Here is a 17,540-nt window from a genome sequence, read left to right as displayed (position 1 = left end):
TCATTGGTTCATTTATTTATAGCAGCAAATCAAATGTTTTAAAACAAAATGTGTATTGTTTACATATGGCGACCAGACAAAACACAGACATGTGGATGTGCCTTGACTTGTTTTTGGTTTTGTATTTGTGATGCAAGTATCAAGCATACTGTTAAAATGTTCTTATGAAGCAGATAGTGCTTTTTACAGAGGACGAAGCAATATAAACAGTTTCAAAACACAGACAAAGCTTAATATGTATAAATAAAACAATTTGTTTTGTTGATTTTTTTTTATAAACATGATAAAATTATATTAAACTTAAAGTCAAGTTGTAAGTCATCACCAAGGACTTTCTATTTATGGTACGGTTGCTTACATTTTTCGATTCAGATCCATATGAATGTATGAACTAAAAATTGTACTTTTTATATTTAAATTAGAATTAGTCCGAGATTACTCTGATGTCCAACAGCTGTTTTGCCAGACAAGCTGGTCTGGTCCCAGGGCCCCAGCTTGTCTGGCAAAACAGCCGTTGGACGTCAGAGTAATCTCGGACTAAATTAGAATCTGTAACCTTTAATATTTGAAACAGATCATTACCAATTGCAATTATATAATTTAGTCCACCCAAAGTGTTCTTTATTTACATATTCAGGAATTAATGTTCTCATCAAAAATCTCACAACGCACAAATACTTCAGCTATTTGAAAAAAAAGATGTTTGAAAAATTGACAGGAAATTTAAGGATCTTCTTGGAATGGAATCGAAAAATAAAGAACAGCTATTCTTTTCAAGTGTGAAAAACATCAACAAAATTTATACTTAATGTCATCTTTCCCTATTTTTAAGTGTAATTGTAAGTCTGTTTTAACTGGCAAGAATACCCTGAAAACCGGACAAACAGATAATTCTTTAAATTTTTGTTATATTGAAATCTAAAGAAAGAAAATAAATTCCCGAAATTGATTTGAAACTTTGATACTTTAAAATAGTTTTCTTGGAAAATATCACATCCCTTGGAGATAATTAGTGTACGTCCAATTGCATATATATTACATGCATGTCGGAACAATTGTGATGATGACAAATTTCTTCCTTTATTCAAGAACGATCTAATTACAAATAAATCTGTGATTTTACTATGTCAATAACTTCGATGAACCAAAGCAAGTTATATATCATGTATATCAACCTATCATAAATCAAATTGGTTTTCTTCTTCTTCTTCTTTTGGTATACAATAGTCTCTCGATATTCAAGAGTACATACTGTTGGCATAAGTGTAGTAGTCTGTTTACAAAACTTTTATCCCAATTTACACAAAATGTATGTTTCTTATGTATACATGTACATATTTTAAATTGCGCTATAGTTCCGTAACTTTATATCCAGGCGTATAAACGAATGGTGGACAGGTGGGTACATTTTGTAAATCAATATTTCTGGTATGTTTCAATCTGTCCTTTACTATTGACAACGAGTATATACTTACATTTTCCCAAATTAACTCTTGGAAAAAATATGTACCTAAATAGATTTTTATTTACTCAAATCTTTTATTTATTTGGTATTATTTAGATTTTTACAAATAATATTCTTTACACCAGAAATATTATTTATAAACAAGCATATCAGTTTAGTAATGACTAGTATATCACTTTAGGACACACAACATGCACAAGACAGAGATGTATATTATACACCTGATAGTTAAAAATGAAAAGTTACAAGTTATCAGCCGTGTACACTCCTCAATACCATCAGATTTGAAACGATGCATGAACTTGAAAGTCCAACAGGAAATCGTTTGAATACCTGGACGTGTCACCACACAATACCTTTGGGGGTAATACCTTTAGCCATGCTGGTGATCAATTCAGAGAAGGTCCGAATTTATTTAAATCACATAATTTTAGAATGTCATAATGAACAAATTAGATTTTCGAAAACAATTTTCACGATTCACTTATTTATGATGAACTATGACTTTTTAACTAATTCCAATATAAACAGTTTAAAAATGACAGACCATGGTAATTTAAAAAATAATAACATTTTCCATATCAAGTTAGTCGGATAAAACATCTGTATGATTGACAAGATATCGACACTCAATTACGACTACATCAGGTTACTATAGTTTTGGTCCTTAGACATATCATAGTCTCAAAACAGAGGAGATGACAAAATGGCAGCAAGCAGGGAATTGACACTCTAAATTTAAAATCAATGGTGATCTCTTATCTAGTCGAATAAAACTTTAATATCTATGAATTTGAGCATTTTTATACAGAACATGCAGAATGGGCATAATATCAATTTTTTATTTTTTTTTAACAGATTACATTGTGATTTGTTCTCCCTGTGCCATATATATGCATGGATTTTATGTAACTAACGCTACTTTACAAAAATACATTGACGAACTAGAATCCATACAAACTAATTTAAACATATTTATTTATAGTGGATTGAGAAACAAATTATTGCAACTTATATTAATCCTTTTCCACTTTGCGGGTGAGAGTGCTGCCTTGTAGCGGCAATAACCTGCTCTTTTTCGAAATCAACAAGAGTGTCTTTTGCGTGCAAGAGATATAACTTTCTCTTAACACCGCTCAGCTATTTATTATCCTTCTTCTTCTGTACCAAAAAAATGTTTAATTGAAAAATAGGTCAAGAGTTTACTTCTACCTGATTAACAGTATTTTCTCTAAATTCTTTCCAATGATTATGAAAACTTGTACATAATTTATTCTTAACTATAGTACATAAACAGCCAACACTTACATTTAAGTTTGGTAAGTCTAGTTCTTTCATTAAATAGTCAATACTAGAAAACCATGTAGTAATATTGTTTGCATGTAACTTTTTATTACATATATATGCATCATATAATAAGCCATCCTGTGTGTTCTCTAACCTATGAGCATATTTTAACATTGCCAATAAAATCGACCAGGTGCTCCGCAGGGCGCAGCTTTATACGACCGCAGAGGTCGATCCCTGAACAGTTGGGGCAGGTATGGACAAAACATTTAAGCGTGATACAGCTCTGAATTTGGATTGTGATCAAATTTTTGACATTATATGGGTTTTTTACACAAAACAAATGTCAAGATTTTACAAATCAATTAAAGATTTCTTCTTCAAACTTATTAAAATCTAAAATTAAATAGTTGACACAGCATAGGTTTCTGACACAGAATGAATGTGGTCTAATGAACTTAAAATTTTTTTTGCCTTTGAGCAATTCACTATGCTGTTGAATATTAATCCTATCAAAAAAATGTTTGAAGAAATTTTCTTTTTATTTATGAAATCTGAAATGAGAACAAGTATGGACACAACTTTTAAGCTAAAAATATTTTAGATAAGATAAGGAAAAAAAAATTTCATCAGCAACATTTTATATTGGCAAATTTCCAATGAAGTTATTTACATAAAGTTATTGGCAAATAAAAATAGAAAATGACATCATAGTCATGTCTGGCAAATGTCCAACATACATTATCTAAAAACATTTTAGATAAGATAAGGAAAAAAAGCTTCATCAGCAACATTTTATATTGGCAAATTTCCAATGAAGTTATTTACATAAAGTTATTGGCAAATAAAAATAGTAAATGACATCATAGTCATGTCTGGCAAATTTCCAACATATATTATCAACTACTATTCTATACAAAGAAAGATAACTCCAATTGAAAATTAATTGCTATTGCACAATATTGTGCAATTAGATATTTCTTGCTATTGTGCAATACTGTTCAATTGAAAATTTCATGCTATTGCACAATACTTGATATGGAATCCTGATTTGGACCAACTTGAAAACTGGGCCCATAATCAAAAATTAAAGTACATGTTTAGATAAAGCATATCAAATAAGCCCAATAATTTAATTTTTGTTAAAATCAAACTTAGTTTAATTTTGGACCCTTTGGACCTTAATGTAGACCAATTTGAAAACTGGACCAAAAATTAAGAATCTACGTACACAGTTAGATTTGGCATATCAAAGAACCCATTTATTCAATTTTTGATGAAATCAAACAAAGTTTAATTTTGGACCCCCATTTGGACCAACTTGAAAACTAGGCCAATAATTAAAAATCTAAGTACATTTTTAAATTCATCATATCAAAGAACCCCAAGGATTCAATTTTTGTTAAAATCAAACTATGTTTAATTCTGGACCCTTTGGACCTTAATGTAGACCAATTTGAAAACGGGACCAAAAATTAAGAATCTACATACATAGTTAGATTCGGCATATCAAAGAACCCCAATTATTCAATTTTTGATGAAATCACACAAAGTTCAATTTTGGGCCCCTTATTCCTAAACTGTTGGGACCAAAACTCTCAAAATCAAACCCAACCTTCCTTTTATGGTCATAAACCTTGTGTTTAAATTTCATAGATTTCTATTTACTTATACTAAAGTTATGGTGCAAAAACCAAAAATAATGCTTATTTGGGCCCCTTTTTGGCCCCTAATTCATAAACTGTTGTGACCACAACTCCAAAAATCAATCCCAACCTTCCTTTTGTGGTCATAAACCTTGTGTTTAAATTTCATTGATTTCTATTTACTTATACTAAAGTTATGGTGCGAAAACCAAGAATAATGCTTATTTGGGCCCTTTTTTGGCCCTGAATTCCTAAACTGTTGGAACCAAAACTCCCAAAATCAATCCCAACCATCCTTTTGTGGTCATAAACCTTGTGTCAAAATTTCATAGATTTCTATTCACTTAAACTAAAGTTATAGTGCGAAAACCAAGAAAATGCTTATTTGGGCCCTTTTTGGCCCCTAATTCCTAAAATGTTGGGACCAAAACTCCCAAAATCAATCCCAACCTTCCTTTTGTGGTCATAAACCTTGTTTTAAAATTTCATTGATTTCTATTCACTTTTACTAAAGTTAGAGTGCGAAAACTAAAAGTATTCGGACGACGACTACGCAGGATGACGACGACGCAGGACGTGATAGCAATATACGACCAAAAAATTAAAATTTTTGCGGTCGTATAAAAAATATACAGGAAATCTTCCTAATTCAGACATAACAGCAAAATTACATTTTGTACTTGCTTTTCTGTTAACCCCAAGAATATATTTCATGAATTTTGTGTGCGACTTTTCAGATATGTCTTTTGAATAAACCTTTTCTAAAATATAATCATTATTCAATATTCTTCTTACATGCCACTGATGTGCTTGAAAACATTCCCCATATTTCACTTCCATACATTAAAATAGGTTTAATTGTTTGGTCATAAAGGTGCATTAAAGTTGAGACACTAGGACCGAGCTCTCCATACAAACTAACACGCCACATTACATTAAATCATAAAAGTGGATATTGGTTTCATATAAAAATGAATATTTCCTTTCCTGTAGATGAAGGGTGTGAAACAAGTGGGCCTTATACAGCTTGGCCTGTCTAATAAAAAAAAAGATATCTCGAACTATCAATAAATCAACTCAGACCATCTATAATTATATATAATGACCTGTTACATTAAGCATTTTAAATATAAAGTTCAAGTTTTGACGAAATAAATGATTTAATGAGAAAGACTGTGTCTGCATGATGATAAAAAATAGTCAAAACTGTCAACCGAATAAAAATCTGACTCAGTACAAAACGGTTTATCTTTATAAATAGTCATAATCTTTTCATGTGTTATTCAAACATTTGTGTATTTCTACATGCAGTATTTTTCTTAAAGAACACTATCAAGCTAAAAATCAATTCATATAACTAAAACTTAATAGGAAGTTTGTTTTATTTTCAGAAGTTTTACAAACAGAAATAGATATGCAGTGATTGTGTCTAGCCACCCAGTATGCCAAGGCGAAGAAAGTCATTACATAATAACAAGGCTCCACTGATCTTCACAGAGAGTCCAGTAAACATACAGAGTAATGTCCCTTCACCAGTTTATTGTTCTAGACATCCACTCACAGCAAAATCAGTCCCTGTAGGGGATTTATCATGGGTAATAAATTACAGTAAGAATATACATGTAATAGCTAAGCAATTATACTCAATATGATGAGTACTTTTTTTGCTCATTGTTGAAGGCAATATTATCTATAATGCTTCAAGGTTTTCACCAAGGCAGGTCCATGAGTCCTTGACTCACCAAAATCTAGCTGACTCATCATTTTGAAAACTGATGAGGCCAAACATGCATCAAGTATCAACTGACCAAATTTCATCATTTTATAGCCAAATTAAGTAAAAAAAATAATCCAAATTTCAGGTCATCAGCTTGCTCTATTATGTTATCATGGTTATGGAAACATTAATGATAAATTAAATAACAATTTCATTTCTTCCCCTCATTTTACGTTGGAATCGCCATAGCCATGACTGAAAATATTAAGTCCCTTGACTTGCCCACCAAAAGCATTATTTAGAACTCTTTGCTTACATCAACATATTTGTGTTTGTTTGGAGGAGTATTTTGAATGTCCTTTGGAGTAACCAAATTTATAAAATGTTACTTTCATTTTTCATGTAGCATTTCATTGTAATGTTTTATTTATACATATAGCAAGATGTGGTATGATTGCCAATGAGACAACTATCTCCAAAATATTAAATGTCAATTTGAATCTAGGTGAAAACCCTTAACTATGTAAGTTACAAATAAACACTAGAAATTACATTTTTTTTTTGTAGTCAAAATAATTAGTGTGAGGGTCCTTACTGCTGGGATGTGTATGAAAATCACTATAATATTATTACAGTGAATAATAACAATAACAAGAAAAAAATATGTAATCCAAATCTTTTCCTTCACTTTTTATACGCCCGTCGTCTTTTAGACGGGACGTATTATGGTATACCGTTGTCCGTCTGTCCGTCCGTCCGTCTGTCCGTCCGTCCGTCTGTCGTCCACACTTCGGACAATAACTCAAAAACACTTTCACCAATTTCCATGAAACTTAAGTGAATTGTTTATATCTATTGACGTAAGCTCCCTTTCGTTTTTTTTTAATTTCAGATTTTAAGTTTTGGATTTATGGGGCTTTATTCATAAAAAAGGGGGGATTTTCAACACTTCGGACAATAACTCAAAAAGGCTTTCACCAATGTCCATGAAACTTTGGTGAATTGTTTATATCTATTGATGTAAGCTCCCTTTCAATTTTTATAAATTTCAGATTTTAAATTTCCGTGTTATGAATTTTTATGCTTAAAAAAGGGGGGATTTTCCAATTTTGGGACAATAACTAACACTTTCACAAAATTTTATGCAACTTTGATAAATTGTTTATATCTATTGACATAAGCTCCCTTTCCATTTTTATAAATTTTAGATTTTACGTTTTCTTAAGTAATAAATTTTTATACTTTAAAAAGGGGGATTTTATGAAACTTTGGTGAATATATAAATTTATCATATGTTTAGTACAAAATACAGCAATTTTGTATATCTAATAAAGGTTCTTTTTTCCAGTCTTTATCAACTACCCTGTATCGCATACCCCGTATCGCATGGCTAAACCCGTATCGCATACCCCGTATCGCATGGCAAAACCCGTATCGCATACCTGGCATGACGTCACAATTCGAATGACGTCAACGTTTGACATATGACGTTTAGTTGCTGTATTTCCTGGCATAGGAACAAAAATTATGAGTTCCGATTAAAAAAAAAAAGTCCTATCATTTCCAAAAATTATTACCCAGTAACTTTACGATCGATTTTTACATATAAAAAAGACACAATAAGATATAAAATACATGTATATGAAGTTTTATTGTTTATTTGGTCATAATTTTGGTGAAGTTTGTTTTCATTACCTGATGGATTAAACACAAATGTTAATTTTTGCGGTTTAATTTTTGGTTAGAATACATGTAGATAGCAATTTTTTCAAGAATTATTTGTCTTGCTGTCCAACTCTTCAGCAAATTAAAATGAATGATATCATCGCCAAATAAACAATAAAACTTTTAACATTTCTACATCTTATATTTATTTGATAAATGTTAATTTTAGTTGAAATAATAGGACAGTATCGTCAGTGGATGCATTTTAATACATGGTCTTCAACATATATTGAGAATGTAATAAGATTATAGGGGTCATTACGATGTGGATATTAAGCAAATAAGGATGTCTATAAAAAAAAAAAACCAAGTAAGCTGGAAAAATACAGGAAAATCATAATAGAATTGAGAATGGTAATGGGGAATGTGTCAAAGAGACAACAACTCGACCATAGAGCAGACAGCAGCTGAGGTCCACCACTGGGTCTTTGCTAACTTATAATTTCAGACGATTTAAAACAAAAAAAATGGATATCCCATAAATCTGATTCTATGAAAATATATGATAAACAGAATAATACATGGCAAAATCCGTATCGCATGCTGTATCACCACTCGACCAATATCAGCCCTCGGGACCTTCGGCCCTCGGGACTGATATTGGTTTCTCGTGGTGATACAGCATGCGATACGGATTTTGCCATGTATTATTCTATATGTAACATCCCTTTTGATTTGTATATATATTTCTAGTTGATCATATATATTCATTTAAAGCATAAAAGACAAGTTAAAAGAGCAACGGACGTATCATGCGCTAAAGCGCAGCCCTTTATTTTAGTTGACAGTAGTCCACATAATTATGATGTTTAGGAATGCTATTTTAATTTTTTGCTTTGACGCCTTCCTGCGATGTGGGATAAAAAAAAAGTCAAAATCTAAAAACACCCACAGCAGACGACATGATTATCTGGACTCAGTTGACAGTAAATAAATCTATATTACAGGTATCTCCACAATTCAGTGGAAACCAAGCATCAACCAGAAAGGTGAAGAAACAAAGGAAACGTAGGAGTACATCAGGCTCAAAATGTACATGCCATCATGGTTCCCATGGAAATCCTTCTGGAGGTGCAAGCAACAAATATGAACCATTGAAATTCTTTGGTGAGAAAACACCCCCAGTAACAATTGTTGAAGATCTGTCATTTTCAGAAGAAGAGGAAAATGTTAATATTTCTCAGGACACAAAATCACCATGTTTAAATCGAGCTGAGACAGCTTTAAAGAGGAAAAGTAGAAGTAAAAGAAAGAGTTTTGTGTTGAAAAGAAAGCTTTTGAGTGAAAATGATCTTTTGGTTAAACAGACAGGGGATCAGGATAATTCAGATGACAATTTTGACCTTGGTAACCATAGAAACACTTCTTTTCATACACCTGTGACAAATATCATTCCAAGGGTCAAGGCTATTATTCGAAATGACCTTACAGAGGTGGATGGGATTCAGCCAGAAAGTGATGACTTCAATGGAACACCTGTCAACAAAATCCCATCACCTGTCAAAAGATTGTTTACTTCTCTCCAAGATTCACCAGAAACAAATGTGTTCACTTTGATTAAGAACAGAAAATCTTCGAAAACAAACAAAGATATGAAAAATAAACCTAACAGGCTTTTGAAAAATTTAAGCACTTCAGTCTATTCTCCGTCTGGTCGAAACAACAATGGACATGTCTTAGTAGCAGACACACCTGAGGCAGATTATGGTATTCCTTATAGACTTAGAAGATTGAGAAAAATACGGACAAAATGTAATATCTAGGTCAAGTAATTATGTTAAAGATTCCAATCTTTCAATCTTTTAACTTTGAAAGGTATATTTGGCCTAAGAAACTATGAATTGTATGGACTTTTATTCCAGAAAAAATTGAAAATTTAATATGATTTTAGGAATTGAAAAGAAAACATTTTTACATTTAATTTTTTATTCCCATAGTATCATGACATCTTTTCATATGAATAATATAAAAGTTTAGAAATCAAATTTAAATCTAGAACACATTTTTCTGAGCTAGCCACATGATATCAACATGATTAAACATTCAGTTTTCCATCGAATCTTTTATTTTTAAGATTCTTTAAACATAGAGATAATTTATAATAATACATCAAATTGATTGAATGGTTGGAATCTTACAAATTTGTAATAAACACAATATTTTTGATATATTTGTGACTGGTGCAATATTTTCATATGTTATCTTATGCAAATAATAATTTATTTTAGTACACATATTGTTGATTGTTCATTTATATTTTATTGTTAGAGCTGTTTTGTAAACCCTGCTCAGAATACATTGGTACACTGGTCAGCCTTGATGTCCAGTGTTCTGTACAGGCTACATTGCTAATAAGATTGTAGAAGAGCACGAGTAAAGAGGACTCTTTGGACCCTGTTGTCTGTTGATCATGCTTTTTGCTGATGAATTCATTGTTAACAAAGATGACATAAATGAACCAAAATTAAAAAACACATAAGACTTACAAAGGCTGTAGAGCACCCCCTTTCAAAAAATCCTGATTCCACCCCTGACCTAGACTTCTAGAAGTTCTAGTGAAGGAGGTTAAAGAAAGACATTTTGGAGCATCTAAACCATACAAAACACGAACTCATCATACATGTAGCCAGGTAGCAGTAAAATGGATTATGTTATCTTCTGTCCATATTACATAGATGTCCCACTCGCACAATTTTCAATGTTCAGAGGACAATGAAATTTGGGTCAAAACTATTAATTTTGCATTAAAACTAGTAAGATCATATCATTGACATATATTTTATGGAACATGTGTTCTTAGTTTCAAGTTGATTGGATTTCCACTTCATTAAAAACTATAACCCTAAGCGGGACAGACAGACTCATGAACGGATGCACAGACTGAAAAACATAATGTCCCTAGGTGTGGCATAAAAAGCAAGAACATTGTAGACTTGGCTATGAACATTTATTCTTTTTTACAGTAAACAAAAAGGCTGATCCACTTATGCAAGAAATGAGCAAACTTTTTGTGTGTTTATCATAATCAATAGCTTGAGGGCTGTCTTGTATTTCATCCCAGCCTAGTACGTGTTTATATCGAGCTTCGCTAGGAGAGATCAAGATAATATTAGCAGTGTTCCGACTAGCAACCATAACATTGCCATGACAATCGACGGATATTCCTCCTAGAATTGTTTCCTCCAATTCAAATTTCCACTTTACTTCTCCTTCGGCATTGAAACAAACTACAGCTTTCATTTTAGCATCTGCTAAGTACAATTGGTCATGCCATGATGTTACATATGATTCGTCAGAACATTCAAATGTCACAACATTTGTAATTTTATTGTCGTTTTGTAAGTCTAACTTTTGCAATCCTTTATTTAAGGCACAGAATACTAAATGCCCATCATGTATTGTTATTCCAAAGCAGCTGTCATGTGTTTTGAAAGTTCTTATGGCATCCTGTCTGCAAAGGTCAACTATTGTAATACAAGAATCTACTGGGGATGTCACAGCTACTGTATCCTGGTCAAGGGGTGTCACATCAAAGGCACTCGTTGTTTCCAGAGAAATTGTTTTTTCAATTAATCCATCCACGCTGACCAATATGAGACGAGCTGGTGAAAAATTACAAAACAGCTTCTTTCCACTGGGTAATATTGTACATCCCGTCACCTTACTACCAAAATTATTCATTTTCTGTATCAACTTTAGAGTGCAGTTGTCAATAGACACATCAACCATGATTTGTGCTTGTTTTTCTCTTTCATTCACCAGGGAAATATTACATTCCTGTTTACTTATTTTAATTTTCCCAAAACTTTGTATTCTTGTGCTTATTTTTTTAATTTTGTTGTTAATACTGCACGAAATGATAGTTTGTTCAAGGGTTCTATCTTTGAACAAACTATGGATATACTGTTCACAAGGAACAACTGTCTTTTCTATTTGTTTCATGCTTAAGAACACTTGAAGGTCTGATGCACATGTTTTTATATGCTGAACGTTTGTCAAAAGTTCACCAATTTCTTTTTCTTTTCCCTTCAGTAACTCAGTGAAAGTTTCTATCTCTTCCGCAACCTTATTTTCCTCTGTATTTAGCTGCATTATAAGCTTGTTCTGCACTTGATCTAGATGTTTGTTTATTTGAAGTCTAATATGCTGAATTTCATTTTCTATATCTACTTTTGACTTCTGTATTGAAAACAAGTACCTTAGTCTGTTCTCCTGGATTTGTGTGATATTTTTCATCATTTCTTCCAAACTTTTTTCAAGGTTTTCGAAAGCGCTGGATGATTTGACATTTTGCACTATATTTTCCAATGGATGAATGTCCTTACAGTTACGATGATCTTTTAGTAAACATTTCCTACAACAAGGACTTTCATGATTTTGGCAGTACATTTGGTACTTGTCTTCATGTTCTTCACAAAATGGTTTGATATTTTTTGTAAAGGGAGATAACTTGTTATATTCCACATTTGTTATTGTTTTGTGGTGTTTTGTTGCTCTAGAAAAATTGTGGTGATCCACACAAGTTTTACAAAGATGTTCATAACATTCTGAACACCAGACCACTGATGGTTTGGGAAGATTGCGGAGATCACAGATTCCACAAACAAATTTGTAACCGTCTGTTTCCTCATTCTGAAAAAGAAATAAAAGAGCCTTTGTTACATGTCAATAGCTTTTAGAAGTTAAGTATGAGTGGTTTTAAACTGCATTTGCCAAGTATCACATGAATAAAAGGATATGATGGATAAACCACAACCAAATACATTGGAGAAAGTAAACAAAAGAACATCTAAAGGGGAACACAGTTTTCAACATTGGCAGGTGTCCTTAAATAAAAAGTGTTGTTTATAAAACAAACAAAAATATGAACGATTGTAATTATGAATAAAATAAAATAAAATAACAATTGTTATAAATAAAACCTGTGACTAATAGATGTTGAATCTATATACATGTATTATTCCCAGATAAAACAAACTAGATTATATCAAACTTCAAATAATCATTTACTTCTATTTGCGATTCAAGTTAGCAAGAATAATATGGATCTTAAAATTAGGGGGCAATGTACGTAATACTCATTGATTTATTAAGACCAAAACCACAAGAAAGACAACTAACATTGAAAAGGCATATTCTCCTGGGTTTGAAAGAAACCTACAAACTTTATAGCTTCATTATATTGGTAACCACATGTAATGGAATTTAAAGAGACGGTATCTAGATAAAGCTTACGACAAATATATGTTCATCACTCATAACAATGTAAAGCATCTTTGTCATCAGTGTGTGTCCACACTTTACTTTAATGTACGTTTGTAGAAATCACTAATTCATTCATTGCTAATATAATTCATTCATTAAAGTGAACAACATTTATATTGACTTCCTTAATTCAAACAGTATTTGGGTCAAACAATCTTGGAATAAAATAATGCATATAACTTTATATGTTATCACTTTGTTAATTCCTTTTAAAAATATATATTAACATAGAAATGAATATAAATATTTATATTTACTTACTTTGAATCTAAAATAGGACAACAACGTTTGCAACATTTTCGATGTATAATTCATCTAGGTCAAAGTTCATTAAAGAAAACGCACCTGTATTTATTAGTCATGTTTGTCACAACATTTTAAGAAAATAACCTGTATCAACTTGAAAGTTTTAAAGTCGTCAGTAAATTTTCAAGTAAACGTTCACCCATGATTTAGTAAGCCTGGATTGATAAACAGATGCAATTTTTAATTTAAAAAATAGAGCACTCAGTCTATTTACCTTAGTATTCAGTATTTCACATATTTTTGTTTTCACGCAAGTAAGCTTTATATATTTGAGATATTTATAACGGGAACACCCGAAGAAAAGTGACATAAGAACTTTTACTATAATTTGCAAAGTGCTTTATAATATGAACTCTAATCTTAAATTGAATATTTATATGAACTCTCGTTTTAAATAGTATATTTCTCGTTTTAAACATGTTAAATGTACATTTAATGTTTCTTTATTTCAAATACCCAAAGAGATAGGTTTTCTATTTTACAACTTAATCCGATGGCTGACAATATTGTAAAAAGATAATACATTGAATACTAAACTACAATAGGAGCAATTATCGCTATTGTGGTTCATTCAGCATATGCCAACATTTTGAAATTTAGGTATAAAATTGTATGAAAAAATGTTTTTATAGGTTGAATAATTTGTTACAGATTAAGTGTTATAAAAACATAAATGAAATAGCTTTTTTCTCTTTTATCTCAAGTATTGTTATATTTACTAGAACATACCCGCGAAATCGCGGGCATATAAAGCTTGTGAACTGTTGTAGGATGATTTTTGTTAAAGATATTATGTATGGAGAATTACATAAAAGGTATCTCCCTTTTTTCAAAGTCCGATATTTGTTTCCTTTCTGTTAAATTCAATTATATTCGTGTTTCTGGCCTACGACCACAATTATTCTTCTCCTTTGCTACATTGCTTCTTTTGGTAAAAGTCAAATCAAATTAAAAATTTGCACCGTTTCAAACATGAAATAAATGTAACTGCTTATATATAGACCATTATTAGTCTAAAAAATATGCTTCTATGACAATCCATCAGTGCTTTTTTTTTTGAGAGCCTTATTAACATGACAATGGTAGGATTTGAATCATGTATAAATGACTAATACCGACTAAGGCTAATTTGAGAGGTTGTCGATTGGAGGGGTCCTGATCCCGAAATCCCGTGCTTAAAACCATGAAATCCCGAGATGCAGATTTTAAAGAAATTCATATTCCGAAATCGAAAAATATATTCCCGGATCAATCCCTTTATGATCCTTATCCCCAGTGGCGGATCCAGAGGGGGGGTTCCGGGGGTCCGCACCCCCCCTTATTTTGGCCGATCAATGCATTTGAATCGGGACATATGTTTGCACCCCCCCTGCACCCCCCTTTGCCCTGGGCTAGCACCCCCCCCCTTTCGAAAATTCCTGCATCCGCCACTGATCCCGAGCTTAAAAACACCCGATCCCGACGCCCCGAAAAAGGTCCTGCCTCCCTCTAATCTCTACCTTACTTTCATTTTTGCGAAATCACTATTTTCCCTTTTAACAATAAATTGTTATGCCCCAATTATGGGCACTATGTTTTCTAGTCTGTGCATCCGTGCGTTCGGTCGTCCGTCCGTCCGTCTCGTCCGTCTGTCCCACTTCAGGTAAAAGTTTTTGGTCGAGGTAGTTTTAGATGAAGTTGAGCATGTTTGACTTATTTTAATATATATGCAAATGGTATGGCCCCTTAAATAGTAAACATTTCAAAGAAAACAGTCAACAGAATCAGGGACTTTCTATACTAACATAGAAAGGGTCTGATAGAATACAGGGAGTCTCTATATATTAAAGTAGTATAATCGTAGTTTACATGTAGATAAACCCGGAAAATATTTGTCCTCTCTAAGGAGTTATAATAGTTGTGATTTTTGCGATCTAAACATCATGGAATGGAGAACGCTCTACGATTGGTTGTACTTGTGTCACATGTTTTACTTATTTTAATATAAATGCAACTGGTATGACCTCTTAAATAGTAAACATTTAAAAAAAAAAACAACAGTAGACATAATACAGAGAGTCTCTAGATATTAATAACATTAACGGTACCAATTTTTCTGCACCAGATGCGCATTTCGACAAATAATGTCTCTTCAGTGATGCTCGTGGCCAAAATATGTAAAATCCAAAGCTTATATAAATGATGAAGAGCTATAATTCAAAAGTTCCAAAAAGTATAGCCAAATCCGTGAAAGGAATCAGAGCTTTGCATGAGGGAGATACATTCCTTAATTTATAATAATTTTTATCATTTGTAACAGCAAATTTAATAACACAAAAAAAAAAGTATTTTCATGCCAGTACCGCAGTACTGGCTATACTGGGCTGGTGATACCCTCGGGGACTAACAGTCCACCAGCAGAGGCATCGACCCAGTGGTAGTAATATAATCGTAGTTTACAGTTAGATAAACGCAAAAAATAATTGTCCTCTCTAAGGAGGTATAATAGTTGTGGTTCTTGCGATCTAAACACCATGATATGGAAAACGCTCTGATTGGCTTATCTATTTTTCATTTTTGTTATCTATCATACGATTGGTTGTATTTGTGCATGTTTCAAACCGGAAGTCTTATCTATGACTAAAAGTCAGTCTGATGACGGAATCATATCCGGACTCCTTTTTTGTCGTTTTTCTCCAAAAATAACTCAATCTGAATAATCATAAGAATGGATGACAAATGCGACTATGCATGTTACCTATAGGACACAGAGGCATGATGATTGATTTATTGTGGAAGGAAGAGAAGCGACACACAAAATGAGGTCTTCTCGTTTAATAGTATAGAAGTGTTAAATTTTAGAAATTTAGTCTTCTCAAGTATTGTTATATCTGAGTGTTAAATTTTAGAAATTTTTTTCTTCTCAAATATTGTTATATTTAAGAGTTAAATTTTAGAAATTTAGTCTTCTCAAGTATTGTTATATTTAAGTGTTAAATTTTAGAAATTTAGTCTTCTCAAGTATTGTTATATTTAAGTGTTAAATTTTAGAAATTTAGTCTTCTCAAGTATTGTTATATTCAAATGTTAAATTTTAGAAATTTAGTCTATTTTTTTTATAATTTTTATAATAATATTTAGTTCAACTCAATTTTTCTAGTATCAAGGGTTTTATTTTACAATTTTTGTCTTTTAGAATTTTTTTGATATTTCCATTTTTACTACAACATAATTTTGCACATTACTTTATTTTTGTTTTGAATTTTTAACTAATTATGAAGAGTAATATTTAATGCTAAAATATACTGACTGTATTTTACCTTTCATTAATTAATAATTGTTATAACAACACCTATTGTATTTTGTTTGTAGACGGGCATAGGACATTTGAGCGAAAAAGAAAAAAGCACATAGGGTCATTTGAGCGCCGACTTCATAGGACATTTGAGCGCCGGGATATTAACCTTACCTGAGTTTTCAGACAGGACATTTGAGCGAAATTTTCCCTGATAATTTTACACGAATTAAGATTTTTTTTTAAAAGTAAGAAAAAAAAGTAAGATTTAGTTATAAATATTTTTTATTTTATTTCACACCCGAGTAATTCGACCGGTTCTGGCTGGTTTATGTAAGTGAAAAGGGATTTTTGGGATAGCCTTTTAGCTCCAGACGAAGTAGCCGACTGTTTCGTAGAAGATTTTATGGCCGTTGTACCTAACGACAAGCCTTGTATAGAATTTGCAGATTACCTGACTGATACTTATATAACAGATGAATCGTTATTTCCCCCTCATCTCTGGGCCGAAGTTCCATCCTCGTTAAAACGTACTAACAATGGGCCCGAATCATTTCATGCCCATTATAACGAGCAGTTCTATCACAGTCATCCATCAATTTATATTTTCCTTGACACTATTATCAAATTGCAATCTGTGACTTACATAAAAATTCGGAGTTTGAACATTGATGCACCGCAGAGCCGAACAGAAAAGGAGAAGGAACAGAATCTCCGGGATTTGCATTCGAAATACTGCCAGCAGGAAATTACGAGGGATTTTTATGTCAGAAGCCTGGGATATAAGTTCCAAGCCCGAACAGACTTGTAAATAATGCCGTTGCCGAGTTTTATGTTTTATGACAGTGCTTTGTT

The 17,540-nt window shown here is 32.0% G+C and overlaps 1 protein-coding gene and 1 long non-coding RNA gene across 3 annotated transcripts; one reads left to right on the top strand and one right to left on the bottom strand.

Moving 5' to 3' along the window:
• Positions 1-44: 44 nt before the first annotated feature.
• On the top strand, positions 45-10,072 carry LOC143083825 (uncharacterized). Of its 2 annotated transcripts, none has more exons than XM_076260201.1 (3): positions 45-132; positions 5,790-5,993; positions 8,788-10,072. In XM_076260201.1, the coding sequence occupies exons 2-3, from the start codon at positions 5,841-5,843 to the stop codon at positions 9,601-9,603; spliced, it is 969 nt and encodes a 322-aa protein (XP_076116316.1). In that variant the 5' UTR covers positions 45-132; positions 5,790-5,840; the 3' UTR covers positions 9,604-10,072. The 2 variants fall into 2 exon arrangements, with proteins under 2 accessions (XP_076116316.1, XP_076116317.1); XM_076260202.1 differs by having other exon boundaries at positions 112-237.
• Positions 10,073-10,765: 693 nt separating this feature from the next.
• LOC143083826 (uncharacterized) lies at positions 10,766-13,543 on the bottom strand. The gene is made up of 2 exons (XR_012980891.1): positions 13,367-13,543; positions 10,766-12,472 (listed from the first exon to the last, which is right to left on the bottom strand). It is a non-coding gene; the product is annotated as an uncharacterized LOC143083826 (long non-coding RNA).
• Positions 13,544-17,540: the final 3,997 nt, after the last annotated feature.

The sequence above is a fragment of the Mytilus galloprovincialis genome, chromosome 7, assembly GCF_965363235.1.
Source record: "Mytilus galloprovincialis chromosome 7, xbMytGall1.hap1.1, whole genome shotgun sequence".
In the NCBI taxonomy this organism is placed as follows: Eukaryota; Metazoa; Mollusca; class Bivalvia; order Mytilida; family Mytilidae; genus Mytilus; species Mytilus galloprovincialis.
This window is presented reverse-complemented; position numbering and strand designations above follow the sequence as displayed.

Bases quoted from the DNA above. Each gene is read 5' to 3' on its own strand.
- LOC143083825 (XM_076260201.1), top strand. From the start codon at position 5,841: ATGCCAAGGCGAAGAAAGTCATTACATAATAACAAGGCTCCACTGATC. The intron at 5,994-8,787 runs GTAATAAATTAC...TCTATATTACAG, and splicing joins CTGTAGGGGATTTATCATGG to GTATCTCCACAATTCAGTGG.